This window comes from Drosophila suzukii, chromosome 3 (assembly GCF_043229965.1).
Source record: "Drosophila suzukii chromosome 3, CBGP_Dsuzu_IsoJpt1.0, whole genome shotgun sequence".
Lineage (NCBI taxonomy): Eukaryota > Metazoa > Arthropoda > Insecta > Diptera > Drosophilidae > Drosophila > Drosophila suzukii.
Window position 1 is genome coordinate 75,423,207 of NC_092082.1, and position 24,013 is coordinate 75,447,219.

At 41.5% G+C, this 24,013-nt stretch overlaps 1 protein-coding gene across 5 annotated transcripts in view; it reads right to left on the reverse strand.

The window, feature by feature from the left end:
• Positions 1 to 15: 15 nt before the first annotated feature.
• The window catches only part of LOC108008011 (endoplasmic reticulum aminopeptidase 2), a 29,383-nt gene continuing 5,385 nt past the window's right edge, over positions 16 to 24,013 (reverse strand). The window contains exons 1-13 of one of the 5 annotated variants that reach the window (XM_065865721.2): positions 13,230 to 13,544; positions 10,329 to 10,596; positions 9,483 to 9,623; positions 6,906 to 7,094; positions 6,349 to 6,431; positions 6,069 to 6,277; positions 5,591 to 5,771; positions 4,173 to 5,532; positions 3,970 to 4,112; positions 3,650 to 3,912; positions 3,461 to 3,590; positions 3,024 to 3,395; positions 16 to 2,934 (exon numbers count right to left, since the gene is read on the reverse strand). In XM_065865721.2, the coding sequence (XP_065721793.2) occupies positions 2,782 to 2,934; positions 3,024 to 3,395; positions 3,461 to 3,590; positions 3,650 to 3,912; positions 3,970 to 4,112; positions 4,173 to 5,532; positions 5,591 to 5,771; positions 6,069 to 6,277; positions 6,349 to 6,431; positions 6,906 to 7,094; positions 9,483 to 9,623; positions 10,329 to 10,371 (3,267 nt within the window). In that variant the 5' untranslated portion in view covers positions 10,372 to 10,596; positions 13,230 to 13,544 and the 3' untranslated portion in view covers positions 16 to 2,781. Of the gene's footprint in view, positions 2,935 to 3,023; positions 3,396 to 3,460; positions 3,591 to 3,649; positions 3,913 to 3,969; positions 4,113 to 4,172; positions 5,533 to 5,590; positions 5,772 to 6,068; positions 6,278 to 6,348; positions 6,432 to 6,905; positions 7,095 to 7,997; positions 8,883 to 9,482; positions 9,624 to 10,328; positions 10,597 to 13,222; positions 13,545 to 24,013 lie in introns of those variants that run through there. The other 4 variants (XM_065865720.2, XM_065865719.2, XM_036818059.3 and 1 more) reach the window with 4 other exon arrangements.

Genomic DNA, 24,013 nt, shown 5'->3' on the forward strand with positions numbered 1-24,013 from the left:
CATTTAACCGTGCCATTTACAGATTAGTTATCGCTTTTATTAATATTCCCATTTGACTTAAATTAAATTATGTAAATATATATTTATATATAGATGTGTATATATCATTAGCATACAATTAGATTTACGTCTTTAGAGTTGCTCTGCCTGCTTTCCATTTGCTTCCTAGATACACTTTGTATTTTCCCTACGCAAATTTCTATATAAAACCTGATAGCCAATGCATAATTAATAATTTCTTATAAATTAATGCCGATTGCAAAAAAATTTCGTCTAATAAAATTAACTAGAATTCGTATCCTTGAATTAAGAAAAGGCCATTCTTCAACTCCAGGACAAAGCGGTTGTGGAGGTTGGGAAAGGGTTGAGGATGGGTCATGTGTGGGTTTTTGATGAACTGAACGGAACCCAAATGTGATAAGTCAATCAAAGCTGTGGACGGATATGCATTGTACAATACAATCAGACGATGAATGGGTTAACAATTAAATCATATGCAGTCGGAACCAAATCAAATTCTTCTCTGTAAGTTGTTCTGTAAAACTTTCTAAATCTTCCCCACATTGTGATTTTCTTCTGGGCCTTGAGTATCTTCCGTATTTTGTGTTCTTTTTGTATATTCTCTATTTCGGTTTGTTTTCCTTTTTCATTTTTAGTTGCTTGTTTGGCTTATACATTTGTCGAAAATACGTAAAATCGCTCCAAAACTTGTTTTTGTGTTTTCTCTGTGATCTAACTTTGTCGCTAATAAAGTTGTTTTTGGTTTCACTTGGTATTTCTCTCTCTATCTCTATCTCTCTGTCTGTGTTTCTTTATTTTTGGAATATATTTCGGGGTATCTGAGCGATTGACTTCGAGTATCATTGAGTTAGTCTTAGTGTGTCTTAGCCAAGCAAATTGTTTTCATCTATAAACTCAACCCATTCTTTCCAAAATGAAATCAAAGATCTCAAAGGTTGGATTCAAATACACATTTACAAATTAGCATAGTCGAACACGGTTGAAGATTTAACTCTGAATTTGCCCAACCATTTTCGGACTGAGATATCTCAGGCGTGGCTCAAAGGGGATTGTTAACCATTTGGGTTACGATAGTATAGGTTCGGTTTTCTTCTTTATTTTCCATGATTTTTTCTAGTATCTCTGAATGATGTACCCCCCTTGAAGACTGTCCCAACTAAGACTCTGTCCCATCCCAAGCTAATCTAGTCGCATGGCACTCTCTTATCGGGGGGCTTTGCCAATGGAACAACATATACACGTTTCTATGGTTTATAATGACAAAACCGGCGTGCCATCGGAACCCCAGTTAAAGTGGCTGAAAACGACGGATTCCCTCAGTTTGCACAAACACCTCTGGGCTATAAAACTTGGCTATCTTTATAAATGATAAGCGGCGATATGGTAAAATGGTAAAACACATGGTAAAATGTTTTTAATTAGACCCAAGTTGCAGTAATCGGAACGTTGTAATCTGATAATCAGTTTCTGTGTCTTATGCGAGTGCAGAAATAAAAAGTGTTGAATATTCTTGGGTTCTAGCCAACTACAGCATGTATGCCATGTATGTACATATGGGATGTCTACTTGTTATTTCGTATCTCAAATTCCTAAGTTATCTGCCTGCCTGACCTCAGACCACACTGGAGCGTGAAAAAAAGGTATAACTTTACATTAAATTGTATTTGTTGCCACAATTCTGCGCTTTTTGACAATTTTTTTTAGAAGCCTACCATTTTTTGTTGGTAAACATTGGCTTAAGATAGTTAATTACTATGGCAGCCATATGATGTCGTTAACAGATTTTAAGCTAATTGGGTTGGCGGTAAATGTTGTTGATTAAATACGTATACCTGCTCGACGAGATGATCTTAATTAGCTGAACGTATCTTTCTAATTAAAACTTGTTCCTCAACTGATTTTGATTTTATATTTATGAGTTATTTCAACTTAAAATTATCACCCTAATATCTTTTGAAATTTGAACATAATAAGCTGATATTTACGGACAAATGGACAGAGTTCTATTGGTATCGGAATTATTTTTCGGTTGGAAGCTAATATTGATTATACTTGCTTAAATCATAATGTTAATGCTTATTTTCTTCGGTTAGGCCAGGCAGCATAGGGTATACATGGTAACTTAGTTCATAATCTTTTTTGGGGCAAAAGGAAGATTTCTGTGATATTTCGATGCGCACATACACGGAGACACACACGAGCACACTGCTCACTAATACTAATATACATATGCTATACAATTACTAGAATGCATTCATTAGCGATTTAGTTTATCGATTCTGGGGCTTCTTTTGTTTCATTTATCATTTTTGTTTTTATGAAAAAATATGTTGTTCTTTGTTCTTCGCTTACAATCTACAATTATCCATTGCTCTAAATATGTTTGGTTTGTAAAATATACATACATATACAATATACATATATAGATAGATCCTTATGCTCAGTTGTAGATATACACATTCGTATGTGCTAGAAAAGGGTTTCTCCACTTGGATAGATATACACATATATAAGAGCTGCTTGATCATAGCAATCGTAATTTACAGTTGAGTGGGTTAACTTTTAGTACTAAAATTATAGGACAGCTACGGAGAGAACCAAGGAGATCGATCGAACTGGCAATGATATGGTAAAGAGTATATAGATCCATGGTGTTAGTTAACTTGGCGAAATCAAAGCTCACTTAAGATTCGTGTCTGAGAGAGGAACATAATTACAAATGAGTCTGAGTCTGAAGAGAGAACTGTGAGAGGATCTCCTCTATCGATGCGAGTGCAGGTTGCCCTCCACCCACTTGTAGAGCGATGTCTGCGACCGGGCCACCCACTCCACGTTGGAGGCCACGCTGCTCAAGGTCATGTTCAGCACCGACATCCCGTGACCTCGACCGAAGCGATGAACCAGAGATTTGAGCTGTAAAATAAAATAAATGTGAGTAAGGGTATAAGAGAGGTATTTTTCTGTGGGCAATGGGCCTTATTGGAATGGTTTTCAAAACACACCTCATCGTAGTCGAACTTGGTGGCCCCATACTGGGTGATGGACGATATGACCTTGGCGAAACTGATCGTTCCAGGGCCAAGACGCTTCTCCAGCTCGAACCATTTGGCCTGCAGGAAGCGACAGGCCATGGCTCCACCTGTCGGCGTGCCGGCAATGGCCTTGAGCACCTGCACCACCTCCTCGGTGGGCAGCATTGTCACGTGCGAAAGCAGGCGATTCTGAAGCCAGGCGTCCTTGGTTCTTCCCAGGGCTCGGAGCAACTGCATCCGCTCCACAAATGTCTCCGAGGTGCGCTGCAGGTTGACGAATCGCTCCCAGCAGTGCTGCCAGTAAATGTACTCCCCGGACAGGATGGAGCCGGTATAAACCACCTGATGGAAACGTTAATAAGTGTTATAAAGGGGTCTTAGGTAGTATGAAATTAGGCTTAACGAACCTCTCTAAGATTTGGTTGAATGGCGGAACCATTGTAGTATAGATACTGATTTAGCATGTTCTTTGCCTTGGTTATGCTATCGATATCCTCCCATAGAACCGATGCCAGAAGCACCTCGGGACGCAGCAATCTTAAAAAGAATTAAGTCAAATACAAGATCCTTAGGGGTTTTATATAAATCTTTCTCACCTGGTGGCCACATCACCGTCATCCGACCAGCCAACCTTTTCCATTACCGTGGAGATCTTCATTTTGATAAACTCGCTGAGCATAAGGAAGCACTCCGAGTACTTAAGGATGCGTCTCCACTTCTCCAAATGCCTTAATGCCAGAGCCATAGGTCCATAGTGAGTCTCACTGGGCAGATATTGGATCATGTTCATGGTGATCTCGCAGGGCAGTAGATTCGCATGACAAAGAGTAAAGGCATCGGACAAAAGACCCAAGCGATCCTGTACAATAGTTATTATTATAAATATATCTTCAAAAATACTTTATTCTGAACTTACCTCACTGGTGAAGCGCTTAGGATTGGTGGCCAACTCTTCGATGAGACTTGCCCAATTGTCGTCGTTGTAAGCCACTCGATAGTAACCGTTTTGAATGGCATTTACTTTGATCCATTTGACATTCTCCGGAACATTAAAGGTTACTAGGGAGTCATATGTTACCAAAATGTGATATTAAGAATAGTAACTTATAGAAAACTCACCATCTACGTTCTGCATCCAGAGGGTTTCACTGACGTTGTTGATATCTGTAACATAGGTGACCGGGAAGATCCACTTCATGTGAGGGACTGCCTTGTGTTTGCTACCCTGCGTTGTGGGTGGCACTGTACTCGGCATATCCGTGGCATTCAGTGCCGTCTTATTGTAGTTATTCCCATCGTACGAGTCATCATGGATGGCCAGAAATTCGGCTGGTCGGAAAGGCCTTTGCGAGATGGAGATGCTATTTCCCATTTTGGTGACCGTAAGAAGGGGGAAACCAGGCTGGTGCGTCCACAGAGTCATCATGTCCTTGATATTCTTCGAGCCATTGGCCTTCTTCGTGCAAATGGTCCACAGATCTGTTGGCTCGGCGGTCCTGAATCGATTCACCTTGAGGAACGAACCAAGGCAGCCCCTGAACCGATCCTCACCGATGGCCGTGTGCAACATGGAAAATATGGCTGCTGTCTTCTGGACAAAGAACTCCTCATTGTTGCCATCGTGACTGGTACCATTCATTATGCTATCCCATCCCTGGATGGCATCAATGTCCAACGCCGCTGTGGCCATCTTCAACAGGTACATCTCCCTCAGGGGCCAACTCTCCTGCAAAGGAGCCAGGGCATGGATGCCTAAGTACTGGATCAATCCCTCCCACAGCCACACATCCTTGAGAACCTTGCGGGAAGTGATGCCTCCAAAGAACTGCCTGACCATCGCCTCGGCAATCCGCAAAGCACTAAACTGATATTGTTCAGAGGTTATAGAATTCGGATCCGTCAGGAAAGATGTTTTCAAGGTGACCAATCCCAGCGAGGAGATCATATTACGATCCAGTGAAGGCAAGGCTACAAAGTCCACTTTCGTGAGTGGATAGCTGATATCCAACCAGGTCTGCAGATACTCCAGAACATCCCGCGATGTGTGCAGGATAAAGGAAGAGCGAATTAGCAGATCCCTGGGGGCATAGAAGGTGTACGAGGGTGCTCTCTTTATCGACGATCCCGTGGATTGAGAAAGTGCTGTAAGATTCGATGGCTTTCCATTCCCATTCATATTCACTGGCCAGGCGGTCGTCGTCGTGGGTTGGACAACAGTCAGGTTCTGGCGCGGCGTGAGGTTGACATTCAAGGAATGAGTCAGGGCAGTGATGTTTCGTACCGGCGGGTTTTTCCCCTTAAGTTGGGTGTAATTATTTAGCTGGGAGGACTTTTTGCCACCCACTCCGGATCCCAGTGGAGCTGGTGTCGTGGGGATATATGCCGCTGAGGGCTGCAGGGATTCACGCTGGAAGTCGCTCACCACCCAGGCCACCGCATCGGCAGGCAGTGGAGGCGTCTCTATGAAGTCATCGCGGAGCTGTGGGAAAATCGCAATTATAAATCTTTTAACTTAATCTATCCATTTTCGTACTCACCAATCCCGTGCCCATGTAGAAGCCCACATCCTCGGTGGTGTGCACTATGGAGTTGGATAGGCCGATGTGGAAGCGATCCCGGAACACGGAGATGCGGAATGGCGCCCGAACGTGCGGCTCATCGAAGCAGGGAAACGCTCGTCTTGCGCCATTCGGCCGGAAAACTGTGGCAGCTAGTAATCTGTAGTGAGATAAATACATAAGTATAATATTTTATACAATAGGTATATACAAAAATAAAGTAAATCCATTAAATTCAGAGTCAATTTTTATATACTCTAATAAGCCATTTTCATTATATTATTATCACTATTTCAAAAATGCTTTTGTGAATATGAGTAACGTATTATTTATTTCCCTTTGGAAACAATAAGTTCGCGTATTCCCATTAAAGGTAAGCTTCCCATTATTTAAGCATAATGTTAACTGCAAGTTCTAGCTATTACTTTACAGAAATGAACATTAGAAGAAGCATTACCTCTCCACGCCATTGGAGCTCTCGTACTGGTCCACATAGAAGCCCTCGGGCTCCGGATTGAGCTTGGAGTACCAGCGCAGGTTGAGGGTGTAATTGGACTTCTTCTTGAGCTTCTCCTTTACCTCAATGTAGAGCTGCTGGCGGGGCGGGAACTCCAGCACCTTGACAATCTTGAGGGCGTATCCCTTGGGCCCCGGGGTTACGATGGCCTGCAACCGAAACGGGAATGCAATCAATGGACGCACTCGAGCCAAACGCTAATTGGCTTAATTTGACTTACCTTCTCGGTGACGTTGAGGTCCTGGATGTGCAGCACAATGAAGTTGGTCTCCTTCTCCACGTGCAAATCGATGGTGACTTGGCCTGGCCAGGCGGAAATATGAAAGAGGAAAACGGAAACGGAAGAATTGAAAGTCAGACAATCAAATTATAATTCCATCAATAAATAAAGTGAGGGCGGAGAGCTACCCACTTAAAAATATTGAATCATACTGAACAGCATTAAAATCGAATGTGTCAAGTGGAGACCGTTTTTGAAGGGCCGATTTCACAATGTCATGTTAAGGCTTTAGTTTGCTAACTGTCAGATAATAATAACCTAAAGCTAGATTGTTCGGAAAGACATGTTCCGACAAATTTTGAATAAATCATGGCCTCTACTTAAACGATTTTAGTTAAATGAAATATAACATGATACTAGAAACTTGATTTTAACAATTTAACTGTATGACAAAAGTTACCAAGACATTGAGGAATCGGTTTTCAAAAGGTCATTGTATTTAACAAAATAAAATGAAACAAAATTAAGAAAGATGTAATTCGATTTGTCGGACTCACCCTTTACATCCAGTGTCGTCAGGTTGGGATGGATGGTAACCATGTAGCGCAGGGGTCTCGCACTGGTGGGCAGCATCTTCTCCAGCCAGGGAAATGGCTCCCCGTTGGTGGCAATCGGGTTGAAGGGCTGGGTGTTGTTCTCTTCATCCGTTTCGTAACCGGACACCGTTTTCGATCCGCAGGAGCAGTCTGCAAGGATAGTCAAGGTGCGTAATCAGTATCGCTTCCGTTTCAAGACTGGTTGTTCTTCTTTTTCGCGGACGACTCTTTAGGGGATTCGTAGCTAAGTTCGTTAAAGCAAATTGCATTATACACAATCAACAGAGAGAGAGAGAGAGAGAGAGTTAAGGGGGATATCATCTAAGTCGGGGTGGGGGTTAGCATAAAGAAAAGCTAGCAGTAAATCTGTTTAATAATTGGATTCGGTTCAAGTCATTAGCACATCTAGTGGGGTGAACGGAACTCAAACGGGGGAGGTCACAAATGAGAATTCGTTCTAGCTGAATGTCGCGATTAATCGAATGGAGTCATATCAATAGCAGTGGAAATGATGAAAGATCTAACGATTATAATCCATAAGCCATCTGGAATCCAACCAAAAAATCTACAACATTAACAAAAGTAAAAGTAAATTGATATAACAATAATTAATAAATAAAAGATTAAAAGTTGTCTTGGATAATTTTAGTTGTGGCTTTACAGAGTATTTCTTGTGTTGTATACAGATTGTACTTAAACTGTAGATGTCCTTCAATAAAGTAGTATCAGTGCAATTGCTCGACTTCTAATAATAGTGTGTAATTCAATCATCTATGACGAATACCTTGCCTAACAATGGCTCATCTTATGATCAGTGTATTTTATATTTACATTGAGCACTAAAATTAAAACATTCTGATCTCTTTTCCACTAACCAATATAACCAATAAAAATCTAACATCTAGAGATAGAAAGTACGAAAAAAATAATAGAGAAACGTATAAATATAAAACAATAGATGATCAATGACATCAACATGCCGAAGGATTATATAGATTGTCATGGCTATTTACCAGTTTAGAAGTATTCAGGTTTGGCATAATTGTTACTCACATTTTAACCAATCAATCAAACAAGCATTTAAGAGAAATATTTCATATTTTTCAAAGATTCATATATATAATAAACATTTGGTAGGTATACAAAGTCGAAGGCAAAAGGAAACGAAAATGGGAAACAAACAAACGATGGTCAAGAAACTAAATATATATTATTATGGATATATATACTGTATACGAGGACATACGTGGACATTAAAAATGTGTTAAGCTGGTCAAACTCTCTAATTGGATGGACGGAAGCGAAAGTTAAAGCTACTCGGGGCAAATACTGATTGATAACCGAGCTTGCAACGGGGAAAATTAACTTTCCACCAGACATGTGTCTGTGTATATTTCCTGCAGCCCAATCCCCAACCCACAAACACGCTTTCGTGCGGCTTGTTTTCCCACTCCCTTGGGTTAATGCAATTATCCCCCAATGCATTTAGCCCCATTAAGTATGCAACAGAAACTTCCAGCGAACATGTGAGTGTTTGCACTTTGCATAATTCCGCAATTGAATATGGCCAGGGACCCGGAGTACCAGGTCGAGGCCTATAGATCCATTGGGGACAGCTGGGAGGGACGGGTTGGGTGGTCAGGTGATGCAGTTGCATCTATTTATACGCGGAATGAAACTTAATATGGTTAAAAGCATATTACTCGGGGCTAAATGGATTGCTTGGCCTGATGCTTTATGACCTGCTTTGAGTGCCGCCGGTCAAGGAATTCAATTACCATTTATGCGGATTTATTGGGCCCCAACTTTGATCCCTGCGGTGGCATTAGACATTGATACTCGGCTGACGTAGGGAATGGGCTACATTATTCATGATTCCCTTACACATGTTGATTTATGACTTCTTAACATTTGCAATATTATTCACGTTTATTTGGGACGAGTCAGCTTAAGGATTCTGCCATAAATCGATAGGTTTACTTAAAGCTTTCTACTACAGATTATAATTTTCGAAATTTAAGCTTAAAATATTATATTGTGCAGTTTAGTTCTTTTCATATTCATAAACAGCTCTATAAAATTGAAATGTACCTACTTGATTTCATTTCCTATTATACCATGTCAAATTGTTGTCCAATGCTAGAAACCCCTTTTAAGGATACCAAATTATATTACTCCATTGTTCCATTCAAACGTCAAACTGAATCCCTCATTTACAATTTCCTATTTTTAGAGCTGTCAAATTTCGGGAACCCTTACGATGACACAAAGCCGGCTTTCTCCTCCGTCCAATTGACTACATATCCAGTCGCCCCCAATAAAGGCGTAATCAAGTAACAACAACAAAGGGTGAACCCCAACCCCTGTCCTCTTTTGTGGGCGGAAATGAAAAACGAACGAGGTGAATATGCTCGAAAAAAGAAAGAACTGACTGGTAGAAAGAAAGGAACAGAACAGAAACTGAGTGAGGATGGCGGTGCCCCTTGGAGCACGGGTAACATAAATATGACGGGGTCTTGGGGCACGGGGCAAACCTACCGTTCTGTGGTCCGGCGTAGGCGATGATGATGGCCGTCAGCAGCAGCGAGCCGAGCACGATTCCGGCCACAAGGAGAGCCCGGCGCTGTGAGCAGACGGCCACTCCGGTGCGCGTCTGCCGTCCGCCGCTCGATTCGCCACCTGTCCAAAAGAAACGGGGAAAGGTCGAAAATGTAATTAAACTCCGCATAAAAGTCATAGTGGGGCTGTGCAAATATTTTATATGGATGGGTTGCATTGCAATTGCCACTAGAGTTGAGTGCAACGCCGCAAAAACAACACAAAACTGGGGTCAGCTTTGTGGAAAATAGGGGTCCCAGATAAAGTGCCTGATTTGAAAAGCAACGGAGCGCAAAGTTCTTAGATCAAATAAAAGGGTTCTTATATCCACAATAATTATTTAATTATGAGTATAATTAGATAACAACGGTGGGCCATTTAATAATTGCCTCATTTGGAATCTACTTCTTAATTATTTTTATTACCTTACCCTTTAGTTAAAGTTGTAATAAAAACAAGCCAAATGTGAATATCAGTGTTACTCAGAGTTGAACTCGATGATGCCAACCGCGAATTCTTTAGAAGTTTAGAAATTTAATGTAACGGCTTCACTTACAAGTTTATTTCTCGTTGATATATTTATCATATCCAAATAACTATACCCAAAAAACTATATTATCGTTTTTTTTAATTAAGAATATATAGAACATTACAATTCAGTCTGAAAATTCTGTAACCACTTTCCTTTACTCTGAGTTTTGACAATAGTTCTTGCTTAAAACTTTACTTAAATATTCCCGATTAATTTAGGATTGACCTCTTTTTACCCTGTAAACTCCAACTTACCGGATAGAAAGGCACAGTCATCGAGGTCCGGATCATTTGTCATCTCGATGCGCTCGCGACGCCAAATCTTCGAGCCTCTCTGACCACCGCCGACGACCGAAATCTTAACGGGGCCGGTGTCTCTGTGTCTTCCGGCCAATACGTACGCTTGCTAACCCGTGGCCGTAAACGAAATGGGGCTCGAAATCGGAACCGGAACCGCAGCGAACCCGTTGAATCGCACTCTCGAAAATCTGGCACACCGCAAATAATTGCCGACCTATTTGCTCTAGAAGGGAAATCACAATCACTTTATGGCCAATACAGGTCGAACCCTTTTTGTCCAGAACCCCCATTTTTCTGCAGTCACGTGCTCTTCATAGTTTATTCATAACCAATGCCCGAAATGGATTCCTTGATTTCAGTGCGTTTTGCACCCCTTTAGCCATAAATCGAATGCCAAAAAGTGAAGCACCTTTGAAGACTTGATAATCGAAGGGGCCACAAAAAATATGCATAAATAATTTCATTGGCTGTCCCATGGCCCAGCAAGGGGAAAAATTCATCTGAGGAGTATTTACTCTATTTTTAAACTCATTTTAAAAGGCTTCTGAAAGGAAGTCAGGTGAATATTTTACCAGGAAATGAGTTCCGTCGGCTCTCTTGGTTTTTTCAGATTGCACCCTTAAACCACGAAATCGACTGCCAAAAATTGAGGAGCCTTTGACGAGTTGATAATCGGGCGACCAGAAATATACATACATAATTTATGCAGATAGCACTTTCGTTTGGCTTTTCCTTAGCCGGCTCTTTTGCCACCCCCACAGTTGGCCGAAAGCCAGACGCTGACGCCCTTCCGGTTCTGTCTAGTCAGACTTTGGGTGCCCCCCCCTTTCCTTCCGTAATTCCATGTCCATGGGTCCATGGATTCCTTTCTGAGAGTCTGCAGTTTTCGCATTCAAGCTCACTGTTTTCAATGTCGCATTGAATTAGTGAAAAGCGCTTTCAACGCCCAAAAATCAACCCCCCAAAAAATATGCTTTCTTCTCTTTCTCTCTGTTTATCTCCATCTCTCTCACACTCTTTCTCTGTGTAGCCGGCTTTTGTGTGGAATATGTATATGTATGTAATGCCTAATGTCCGCAGTTGTGTCTGCCTTTGAGGAGCCCTTGAATCTGAAGTTGGCCGCCTGTAGCATCATTCAGGCATATTTTGTGGCCAAGGTTTGTTATTTGTTAGGCGTAGCAACGTTAATTTTGGAGAGAACCGAGTCGGATTTGAAGGCATTGCCAATTGGTAAAGTACAGATAAAGAACACACCTTAAAGGTGGCTATGATTCAGTGTGGTTATCTTATTGGTGCAACTGATTCCAGCCGCAATATCAGCTGATTTTGATAAGCTTATTGTTAAAGAGGAGGGGCAACAAAAATGCTCAACTGTTCGAAGTAGAAAATCAAAAATTAAAACTTATCTTGAACATTAGAAATCAGTCTCGTCTATCTTAAAGAGATTAAAGGAGTTATTAGTTCTATGTTATGACAATTTCATAATCTTATTATTATTCAATTATTTAAAATCTTAATTGAACTAAACTATTAACGTTTTAAGATATTAACAAAAATAAAATGAAACCTTTAGAAATATCATAATGTCTTTAGAAAGAATATGTTTGATAACATTGTTCGAGCTTTAAAGCATGCTATAAGTTGGCTTCATTTTCAAAGCCCAAAAAAATCACGTATACGTATGTAGGTTTGCAATCGAAAGCAATTAAATAAAAATAAGAAAAAAAATGTATACTATTCTCTGTGGAATTGGGGTAATAAAATCTGCCATAAAAAGTGGTGTACATATGTACATTGTACACGTTTCTCGCATGCCAAAATCCTCAAATGTGACAGGAAAAACGATAGCCATAAAAAGTACTATTTACGGGTGTCAACAGAATTTGCTAACTATTTAATACCCGTTGGCCATAAGTTGTTTTTGTGGCCCAAATTGGTCTTTAATGAGGTTTCGCATTCTGTTTGCTTCTGGCTTTTCTTTTTGTTTAATGTCAATGTCAGAACGAGGCGTAATCCTAATTTCTAAGTGGAACGAACGCGATTGTTGTGCTGTTTCTTTGTTTGTCTTCGTGACTGCAACTAACCCCCCTCCCCTCCCCACACTCTTTTTCCCTCCTTCCATTTCTATACATTCCCTATAACACGCAGGAAACGTGCTAATGCATACATATGTATATAACAATTCCAATTCATTTTTGTTTAACGCGGCCGCCATTTGGCATTTGTTTACATTCTCACTTTGCTTAGGGAAAATAGAGAAGAAGAAAATAAAGGAGTCGGGCAAGGAAAGGAGAGTTGGAGAGCGAAATGGGAGTGAGAGGAGAGGAAAGCGCTTGGAGCACAGAGAGCGTAGTGTGGGAGAGAGACTGGAGCGCTCTCACTGGAATCTGTGTTTTGAAATGAAATGTCAAAATGCAAAGCTCAACAGCGCGAATTTCCTTTCCTTGTGCGCGTGTATAAGTGAATTTCCTGTTTTGTCTTATGCGGCGTTTTCCTTCTTCTCTTTCGCTCCAATCTGCGCGTATATATGTCAATAGTGCGCTTTCCAGTAGTCCCCGCTCTCCCCTCCCCCGCTTTCTTCCCCCTTTCTCCTTTTTTTTCGCACTTTTTTGCCTTCAGCTGCTCCCTTTTTTCCCTTTTTTCGCTTTTGTTGCCACTTGACTGAATTGCGGTTCTCAGCTGCAGTTGCATTTTACTTGGCGACAGAGCATAACGGTTCATTATTCCATTTCACTTTGCTAATTGTCGAAAAGAAAGGGTTCAAGAGCTTGTTGCTAATTTTTGTTTCTTAAAGGGGGTCTGAACAAAAAGGTCAATTTAAACAGATCAATAAAAAGAAATGCACACACTAATTACTTGGGGCCTTGGCTCGCAATTAAACACCTTAATTGGCTGGATTTCTTTTTTTATAGCCACAAATTGATTTGCTTCACTACACTTTTTTTCCTTTATATATATTTTCTTTTTTGGCAATTTTGCTTTCTTTTCACAGACACGCACAGCGGGAGGGGCAGGTGGGGGGTTGAGGGGGCAGCACGCGTCGCATATATGTGTGTGTATGAGTGTGTATGTGCTTTTTGTCAACACCGAATCTTTAGTGTCCTTTCTTTTTCGGAACGCCGCCTGTGTCACGCGCTTTTTGTTGCGTTTGAGTGCGCGTACATTTTCCAACTGGATGCTGCCGCAGCGAAACGGCATGCAGCAACCCTGCGAGATGAGAGGTGGCAACCCCAGGAAGGTCCGGCGCATGTCCACCCGCTCTCTCCCTCTCACCGGCTCTCATTTCCACTCTCTCTGCAAGCTTCGTTTCGCTCACCTGCAAAAGTGAAAATGAAATTTCTTTGGAGAGCCCTTGTGTTTGATGTCTCTCTCCCTTCCCCACCTCTCCCTTCTTATCCATCTCCTCCCGCTGCACTATGGGGAATTTGCTCACTTTTTGTGGCATTAATTAATAACTTAAGAACAAAGCAACATTTAAAAGTTTTGTTTTTAGAATTAAGTATATAAAATTTAAAGGAAGTAAATTAAAAAAAGATGGGCGTGGTCCCGCCTTTTTTTTAAGACAAAAAAAATTTTTTTTCTTGTCAATAAAATAAAAAAAATTTTTTTTCTTGAATTTTTTTTTAAGAGACCAAATTGATTTAAAAAAAAAATTTTGGCATTTTTTATTTCCCATTTTTTTAGTGAAATTGTAATTTTTTGTATTGTGATCACTATAATTCTTAACAAAAATACTAAAATCCTATATATCAACGTTAAGTAAGTGAAATGATGTTGTAAAATAATTTTAAAATAATCGTTATTTAATAAGAAATATAACTGCACACTGTTTTTCTTAAGATAACATCGAAACTGGCATTTACCAGACAAAAATGAGGAAAATATACCATATTAGGTAGAGGTCTTTAAAGCTAAATTTTAGAGAAAGTGCGCAAAAGTGCACTTTTATACTAACCGAGCTCAATGAGAATTAAATTCTCTACAAGATAAAAAAGGTTTCAGAGGTGGAAACAGCTGGAATCACTTTGTAGCTCTATTTAAAAATACAAATTAACTTAAAGATTTTGATTTTTTTGAGGTTAGAACTAGAACACGAATATACGAGCACCACAATCAATAAATACAATATTAAGGTCACAAACACAAGTTACAAGTCCCTCTGATTGGATGGTATTTCAAAAACCTCAGAGCTATGTTTAATTTTACACTTTTTGACAATTTAAACTATTAAGAATAATAGGCGCTTTACCAGCGCTGCCACCTCGTTGAAATAAAAACAGGCTTTAACAGCTGATAACTTAACAGTGGTGCGTACTGTTAAACTTTTCTGTTAGTAACATTAGATATTGATGTTATCCTGATGCATTCTGATAAACAAAACCTATTTTTAACGACTTTTAAAAAATGGGTTTTGGCCAAAAAAAGTGGTCAAATTCCCCATAGTGCGCTGATTGGATTTTTGTTTTGATACAATACAACCAAAAACAAATATATGCCGAAAAGCTATGGTGATACGGCATACCCGTTAGAAAAAGTGTTTTTGAACTACTTAATCAATAAAACAAATTTTTATTCAAATTGGTTTAGTTCTGGGTATGATATTCAATTTTGAAGAGGTTGAAAGCTTATAGAAAAATAAAAAAGTTTTTACACATTTAAGGTATAATTTATAAATCGAACTTTACCTCTTCAAAAAATGTATATCATAAAATCATCATTTGACTTTTAAAAGTCGTTTATTTACTTTATTATTATTTTACAAGTTCAAATAATATTTAAAAAAAGAACTTCCAATAAGATTATTTCCATGCGATCGTTAAAGAAACGTGGATTTCAAATTTGATATAGTCGATCCCACAAAACTATTTCCACGAATATAACATACCCTTGAACTCCACGAGTACCGGGTATAAAAAGAAAAGCGTATAGTGAAGTGTTGCCAGGCTAACGAATAGCACAGCAACCCTTAAAAGACCCCATAACCCCCAAAACCCTCTATTTTCACCCACATGCAATCTTTCCTTGTTGTTGTTCTTGTCCATGCTGCGTTGTTTATCATGTGTTGGCCAAATAGTTCAATCTGGCAGGGGCTCATCATTAGATGTTCCCGATTAAGGGATGAGTTCTCTGTGCTTTAACATTTGATATACTCTGGTTTTCGTGCGGAAAAAATTCGTATTAAAAGGAATTATAATTATTTCGTTGACATGTGCGAGAATTTGTAATAGAAATGCTTGTGTCATTAGAGCTTGGCGTTAAGGGATGCGATTTTTATGATTAAAAAATTCGGTTTTACCATTTGGGATTTACGATATCTTGATGCTGCACTGTATTGCCTACTTTTAGGTTGACATGACAACTGGGCGAAACAATCAACAAATGGATCACAAAGCTCAAACGTAAATGGTAATTCGCTTTTGGAAGTTTGCCGGCAAATGAAATCTCATTTTTTCCCTTTTTGCCTCCTTTGTTCCGGCAATGCGACGAAAGTTTTTTGGAGATACATATACATAAGTATAAGAAGAAACACACCACCGGTTCGCGGTGACTTGCCGGAAAAATTGGGGATGCTCCTCTGGCCCTCATCCTCCCCGTTTCCCTTTACCGATTTCCCAATTTCCCAAGCCACTGGCTTCGGTGGCAACCGGCTCAACTCAATAAATTCTCTGTCACGTTAGTGTAAAGTTTTCCCTTCGCGGCTTGTCGACTGAATCGTGCTGAATCGTGTTCATTAGGCGGTGCCACGCCTCGTCGAACGCCCTCTTTTCGGTTGCCGCATAGCTGGCTTAAAGCGTCGTGTACGCAGGGAAAAACTTTGAATTCGATTATACCGAAACTTGTTACCCTTGTTTATGGGATACTGCCAAATAAAGTTGAAAGTTTCACGTTATTGCAATTTTTAATGATGATTAAATGTGATTTTAAATTATTGAAATACTTTTTCCTTTTATAAAAGTGCAAAATTCAAGTTGAAGTTAAGAAATAAAAAGTTTTAAAGTTCAGAGTAGTAAAAATCTTTTTAAATGTTTATACTAACATACAATACTGAATGTTTTACAATCTTGGTAAAGCAATTTGTAAACCATTTTTAAATGCATTCAAATTATGACTGGTATACCCCTAAAAGTGTGTGTTTTCAGAAATGCACACGGTGCAGAATGGCGAGCAGTGAGACAAAAGTCGCTGCACACGCTACCCGAATGTTCGGTTCGATTCTCCGGTTTTCCCTTTTCAACTCTGGGTCTGACCCTCAAAAGGCACCCCCTCACCCCCACCCAACCCATGCTAACTGAGTTACTCAACACCATTTCCCCCCACTGCACGTACCCCCACTTTTTGTGTCCGACCATTGAGTATTTGCTGTCGCATGCAAATTTACTGGCCGCACTTGTGACTTGTCATGTGCTACACAATCACCACCCACAATGCCGCACACACAGCCACATATTGATCCCATTGAGCATCTGGAGGAAATCCCCCATTCAGCGCCCATCGCTTGGGGTCCTAACTGGTTGAACATGCCGAAGATGGCCACAAGTGTTAGCCAGATATTGGGATGTGGGATGGGGGATGGGGGTTGCTGGGTCATCGCAGGACGGATCGAAATGCGGTGGTTAAATAATCGCTGTTTATGAAACAATCAATAAATTTAAGCTGTTACTGCCACTGCTGCAGAGCAAACACTTGGTTAAGAGTCAGCGGAGGGTGGCTCTTGTAATCGACGCTTGTAATTGTGCTATTAAGGGCATGTGGGCTGTCGAGTAGGGAAAATCGGAAAATAAATAATCGAGCTAAGTGCAGCATACAAAAAGATATGGCCAGCATACGAATATGTGATTTTATGATATTTGCTTTACAATTTAAATATTGTGTTTTATAAATATCACCAATTCATAAGAAAATGTCCATGTACTACCTACTTAAATCTCGACTAACTTGATTGGATTTATTATAAAAAGTCGCGGTAACCTGGGGATAATAAAGCTGAAAACTTTATGATTGTATACTTTTAAAAAAAATCTCGAGCCTTAATCGAAACTTAATCGATTGTCATAAGGCCATAAGCTTTAAGATGTAATCAGTGTGACGTAATGAGTTTAAATGCGACCGTGTTTTTTGGTAAAATATAATTGTATGACTCAAATTTAAGTGAGACGCAAAACCGTATCAGGTATAACCTTGAACTTGGCCTGGACTTCGTCAGCATCATCTTATCATATCAATGAGACCCAAATAATCAACTTGGCTATCACCAAACAGCAGGAGATTACGCATGAACGGGGGTCTCCACCAGGTGGTGACCCCGACTATCTATTTGCTGGAACGCCTTTAAAAGAAGCGGCTCCAGCAGGCGGATCTACTAGTTGTCCAGTGGAGATGGCGCGAACGAAGACCATGGGATGGATTACCTGCCTGGCGATACTCAGTTGGGCGACTGTGGAGGCCGGTTGGGTGGCTCCCCCACCACTGTCCTCTACGGCCAATCCCAACGAAGAGATCATGAACCGCCTGCTGGGCTACATGGACAACAAGGCGGATCCCTGTCAGGACTTCCAGAAATATGCCGGTGGGAAGTACGAGGACAAGCACGAGGGTGACAGCTACAGCGAGATATTGGGCGAGATGCAGCAGAAGGTGGAAGATCGATTCTCCACGATCTTCGAGACGCTTAGCACTCAGGTCCTCCTCGACCAGGAGAGTGTGGAGGCCAAGGTGCTGCAATTCTACCAAACCTGTCGCACGGCTAACGAAACAACCCGTTCGGAAAGGCACTACCTGGAGCTGGTGGAGCCGGATTTGACCTTCACCTGGCCGCAGTTTGTCAAGAGCCCCAGGGCCTGGCCCAAATCCCAGTTCCAATGGATGCTGACCCTGGCACGACTGCGTCGCTTTGGCTTCGATAACCTGCTGGTCAAGGTGAATGTGAAACTGGACTTTGTGGACAGCAGCAAGTATATGGTGACCATAGAGAGACCCACTTTTGACTACACCACCGACAAACTGCCGGGCTTCTCCATGACCAAGAGGCTGTTGATCCGACTGGGTGTGGCCAGTGGACGGGCCGCGTCGCTGGCCAGAAGTATCAGACGTTTGGATAAGGCGATTAGGGCACTGGCCAATGTGGAGGACGAACCCAACGATGACCTGACCCTGCGCGAACTGGAGGGCCAGAATGGATTCCCCTGGCGAGAGTACCTGCGCATTGTTTTCGGTCGCACTTTCCCCGAGAACTACGAGGTGCAAATCGAGAATGTGGACTACTTTGTGGAGCTGAAGAAACTGTTGAAGACCTACGACTCCGAGGTGATTGCCATCTATATGATGACCAAGTTCACTCGCTTTATGAAGGACATAAGCCAAAGTGATGTGGATAATGTGGCCTTGGATTGCGTCAAGGATGTGCGTGTCCACATGGATTTCGGCAGCAATTTCCTGTTCGAGAGCAAGTACATCACCAACTATGACACGGACGTTCAGCAACTTTTCAATTCGTTGCGAGCTCCACTTCTGGCCAAGATCGACGCCAACCGACTGAAGTTAAGCCCACGGCAGCGCACTTACGTGAAGCAGAAAATCGAGGCCATGAAGCTTAACCTGGGAAACAAGCCCACGGATCAGAATCATCGCGCATTTGTGACCAACTTCTACAGGGATCTAAGTTTGGCCAAGGATCAGGACTACGCAGCTGCCCAGCTAAAGGTGTTGGAAGTCCGCTCTCGTCGTGTCCTGGAGCTGCTCAATCAGCCAGCTGTCAAGGGTAATGCTTTCTACCATCTGGAGAACACCGTGATGACCTCCAGTCCAGAGCCTTTTTACCTAAAGAGGGAAAACACCATTGTGCTGCCCACTGATGTTCTGCAGTCGCCGTACTTTGACCCCCAGAGCCACGATGTCTTCAAGGTGAGCTTCCTGGGCTTTATGCTCGCCCAGAAGCTGATGGAGGCCCTACTGCCCGAGGAAATACTCTACGATGCCGATGGGAATCCCAGTGAACAGCTTGTCGGTTTCGCTGAGAACCAGAACCTCGTACAGTCCCTAAACTGTCTGAAGAGAAATGCGACAGATTACCTGGCCCAGAGAGTGGTCGATGTGTCGGCCCTTAAACTGGCCTACGAGACCTACTTTGGAGTGGGTTCCAAATACAGCCAGTCACAGCCGACCTTCACCAGGCTGCCCCTGCAGCAAGTGTTCTTCCTGAACTACGCCCAGAACCTGATTGGAGACGAGGAGTACGTGGACTTCAGCAATGCGGATACAGATAAGGTTCGACTCCATCAAACACTTGCCAACCTGGCGAGCTTTGGACTAGCCTACAGCTGTCCTCAGGGGGGCTTGAACCCCTCCTTCAAGTGCGATGTCTGGTAATCCCCAGCTCTTAATTCCAACTTACGAACATTTTTCAAATAAAATATATAATCTACCAACTTGGCTACAAGTTTATTTTGTATTTATTTAAATTTGTTGATGATGTGATATTTCATTTTGCTTGGTTGATAAGCTATGCTTAATCTCAAAAGTATTTTGGTCTTTCTTTCGAAAAACAACTAACAACCACGGTTCTCTCTGGCGAACAGCGTAGTTTTAAAGTAGCAATGAACAGAAACAGACCTATTTTGTGGATAAACAACTTTCTGCTTTTCACCATAGCCTTAATAATGGCTGCTGAAAATGATAACATCGCCAAGGACGATCCCAATATCGTAATCCTTAATGAAATGCTTAGCCACATGGATGAAAGTGTCGAGCCCTGTCGGAATTTTCAAAATTATTCTGCCAAAAATATACATCAGATGAGGCCCCCGCCGTTCATCGCCAAGTTTCAAATTCTATTCGACGAATTAAAAGATAAGGTCTTTGAAGAGGGCAGCCTGGAGGTGAAGATGCAGCGGCTCTACAATATATGTCTGGCAGATAATGGGTATACAAATAAATATCCTCCAGAGGAGGCCAGAACTCTGCAGCAAGTGGAACATATCCTGGGACGATCCCTGAGCAAATACCTGGAGTACTTCTATGGTCACTCGTTTCCGAAAAAGGCAGAAGTTTATGTGATGAGCTGGAGAGACCTGAAAAAAATAAGAACCTTTGGGAGTGATGTAGAGCCTTCAAATGAGATAAAGTCTATCCTTCAGATATCACTAGCTTTTCCGATCATCGAAAAAGTCGACAGATGTGTGAAGTCCGTGTGTCTATATCTTAACATAGCAGCCAACGTCCTCTATGAAGAGCGATTTTTGGGGCCTAAAAACGTGAGCCAATACCAGTCCCAGGCCAAAAAGATTTTTGAAGCGGTCCGACACCAGTTCAACATAAGACTCGAAAGGAACTCACTAAACTGGACGGCATCTGAGATTTCGGTGCTTCAGGAAAGTTTAAATGGGTTAACCCTGAGCATTGGAAACATACCTGAGAAAGTCAATCACCGGGAGTTCGCGACCGAGTTCTACAAGGATCTAGACTTTTCCGTCGATGACAGCTACGACTATGTTCTTCTAAAGGCTTCGGAGTATAGGCGACTTAAACGGGTGAACCAACTGGAACAGAGCTGGGGAATGGTTTACAGGCGTGACAATATCATCGTGGTGCCGTACAATATAATGGAGGATTCTGCCTTTGAACTAGAAACTCACGACATATTTAGGATGGCCGAGCTAGGAACTCAAATAGCCTTTAGTATACTTGATTTTTTCAGGCCAGAAGTTTGCAACAAGCATAGCGACAGTGTGATAAAAATGTTCGATGATCACCAGATATGTACAGATAATTTATATTGCCCAAGGAAGACTCAAAGAGAAGATATATTGGCTCTACAACAGGCTATCATTATTACAGCGAATTTGGTCCACGAAGCCTACTTTGCGACGGGCTCAGAGTTCAACCAAACTCAACCCAGCTTCACCACAAAAACCCTCAGTCAGCTGTCTTTTTTAAAGTTGGCCCAAAGCGTTACGAAGCAAGTTTTTGTGAAAAACGAATTGCTTAACCATCTTTGGCCAAAGCTGCCATCATTCGCCCAGTCTTTTAACTGCGCTGTTTAAAAATATGTAAGAGGCAAGACTTTGTAACAACGTGCTTATAAAAATGATTGTATATTTAAATACAAAAATGTAGCAATCAATTTTTGGTTTATCTCATTGCAAATATATACTTTCCCATTTAAAAGTAATCTGAATCATAACACAGTAATCTGTGCAAGACGATGATTTGAATTTGTAGGTGTCGTTGACCCGTTGGTGACGTCGAATTTGATTGTTTGCAAATCCCCATTTGAAATTCCTTGGTCAGCGATAAGAGCTACAGATGGGTGGTCTGGGGTCCGGCTGGTTATTTGCACACTCAATTTGAGGCATTTGCCATGATTTAATTAATTGGCAGACCGTGTTCGAGGGCCACTTGCAGACTCATTGCTGGCGCAAATAATGCAAATCGGAAGAGTTGAGTTCAAGTGCTCGATAAGAGGGTCTTGGGGAAGGGATGTACGGCTACCCTGAAATCGATTTCAATGGCATTGGGATCAACTGAAGCGGATCAAACACGGTGCTCAGCTCTCTTGGGGAAGAGCTTTCTAATGAATCTTAAATGCTCTAAGACTTTTTAAAGAATGTTTAAAACTAACGCTAGCCTAAGGTATTTAACTGAAGGTTATATGGAAATTTTACATGTATGTTTTTAGTGCTCACGCGAATTCTTGAGATTTCATTGATTTTCTCTCTTCTTTTTCTTATATGCCTTTAGGCTTATACACAATGCTTCAAACTAGCACGAAATTAGGGCATTTGATTAAAGGTTGTCAGGGAATATTTATGTATCTATCTAATATAATCGCGAATTCTTAAGTTATTTATTATCTTAGCTCTTCTTCTAGCAATTGTAATTCAGGGTTATTTTCAGTTGCTTGCCAAAAATAGGTATAAATTCTTTAGTTCTGACCCCAATTTATTATATTATTTCAAGATTTCTTTTTAAGAAGAAACATTGTAAACTTAAGTGAAGTTGTGCCCGCTCTGTTTGCTTCCCTCGCGTTGCAACACTATATATAGAACCCCTTCTGGGCAAGGGTATGCTATATAGCACAAATGAAACCAAATGCACGCGGCTTGGCAAGGCTTCAAGTGCCTCAACAAGTACGAGTGTTGTTCTGCAAGGGGCCCGCGGGCAATATTTTCCATTTCCATTTAATTACGCGCCCAGTGGGAGGCGGGAAAAAGTGGGCGGGCTGTCTGAAATGCTGGGGGGGATCGGGATCCTTGTGTCCTTTGTAGTTGCATTTAATTGTGTTTCGCCTGCGCCATTTCGCTACAATAAATTGTTGCTCGCCGCGACGTTTTGACGGGTTGACTTGGCTCGCTCGCTTGTCAGTTTCCCATTTTCCATTTTCCATTTTCCATTTGCCAGTCGCACTCCTCATCCGCTCCATCTTCCTGTAGAGGGCCCTCTTCCTGCTCGCCGGCTTCCACTTTTCTGGTTGAGTTTGAAGTTGCCTGACCCAAAAACACATTTCATTTCTATGTATCCTTTACTTTCACTCATCCACACACACAGATTTTTATATGGAAACTCGGTGCCACACTTTGGCATGCAGCGCAAGGCTCTTGCCGCTTCAATTGTTTCTTGTGGACCCATTTTATCTCGCTGATGCAGTCAGGGATAGGCAGGATTTCTTTATTTAAGTCAAGCCCCCAGCCCAAGTGCTCCTGTGCTGGCATGTGTGTGAGCCCATTCAGCCTGCAATCAACACAACGCATCCTGCAATTATCAACATCAGCCGCCTACGCCGAGGTTCCTCCATTAACCCTTTGATGGGTGTCGGCCTCGAAAGACACCCCACATGACAGAAACCTTTTAAATCGCTTGTGCTAAAAGGGTGTCTTTCTGCCTTTGCACGTGCTTCACAAGATTATGTTGTTCAGGCTATAATTTAATGCTACATTTTTCTATCTTTCTATTAACCAAATATTTTATTTTTTCTTGGAATAAAGTCGTACTTTTCGTAAGATATTTACAGTTCTAAGGCAAAACCTGAAACCATTAGACCCCTTAAGATCGTTCAAAATGGAATGAACATCCCCGAATGACTTCAAGGAACTCTAATACCTATTTTATGACCACCAAGTAGAGGTTAAGCTGGATTCCCTTAAAGTAAACACCGCTGCGGCTGCCGTGAGTCAAGTGGTTACTCCACTTTATGCATCCTTAATTGCTCGACTGGCAGTTGGGACACCAGCACACGTCCACGTCCTGTTCCCGTGACACTGATTTAAAAGACTTGGGAGTGAAAAGTGGGGAATCTGCGGGTTGGGGAAGGCAGTCCCATCCGAAGGCGAAGGCAACTGGCCCACTTTGGCCCACGGCATGCCCAAGTGGAACGATTTCTCGCCTTGATAAAGTCAACACGATTTGCATATGTTTGTATTTAACTCTGCTCACCATATTGATGACAAACCCAAATATGCATAGTGATATATGTGTGAGGGGTAAATATGGGATAATTAAGAGTGTCGCCTACATTTCATTTTTAAGGTCATTCGATCGATCTAGGGTATTTAAAAGTTGAACATATTTCATATTTATTGGTTTGACATTTTTTGATGATTTATAGACGATTTCTCAATGTAAAGTTAAATATCTGATAAATAAAG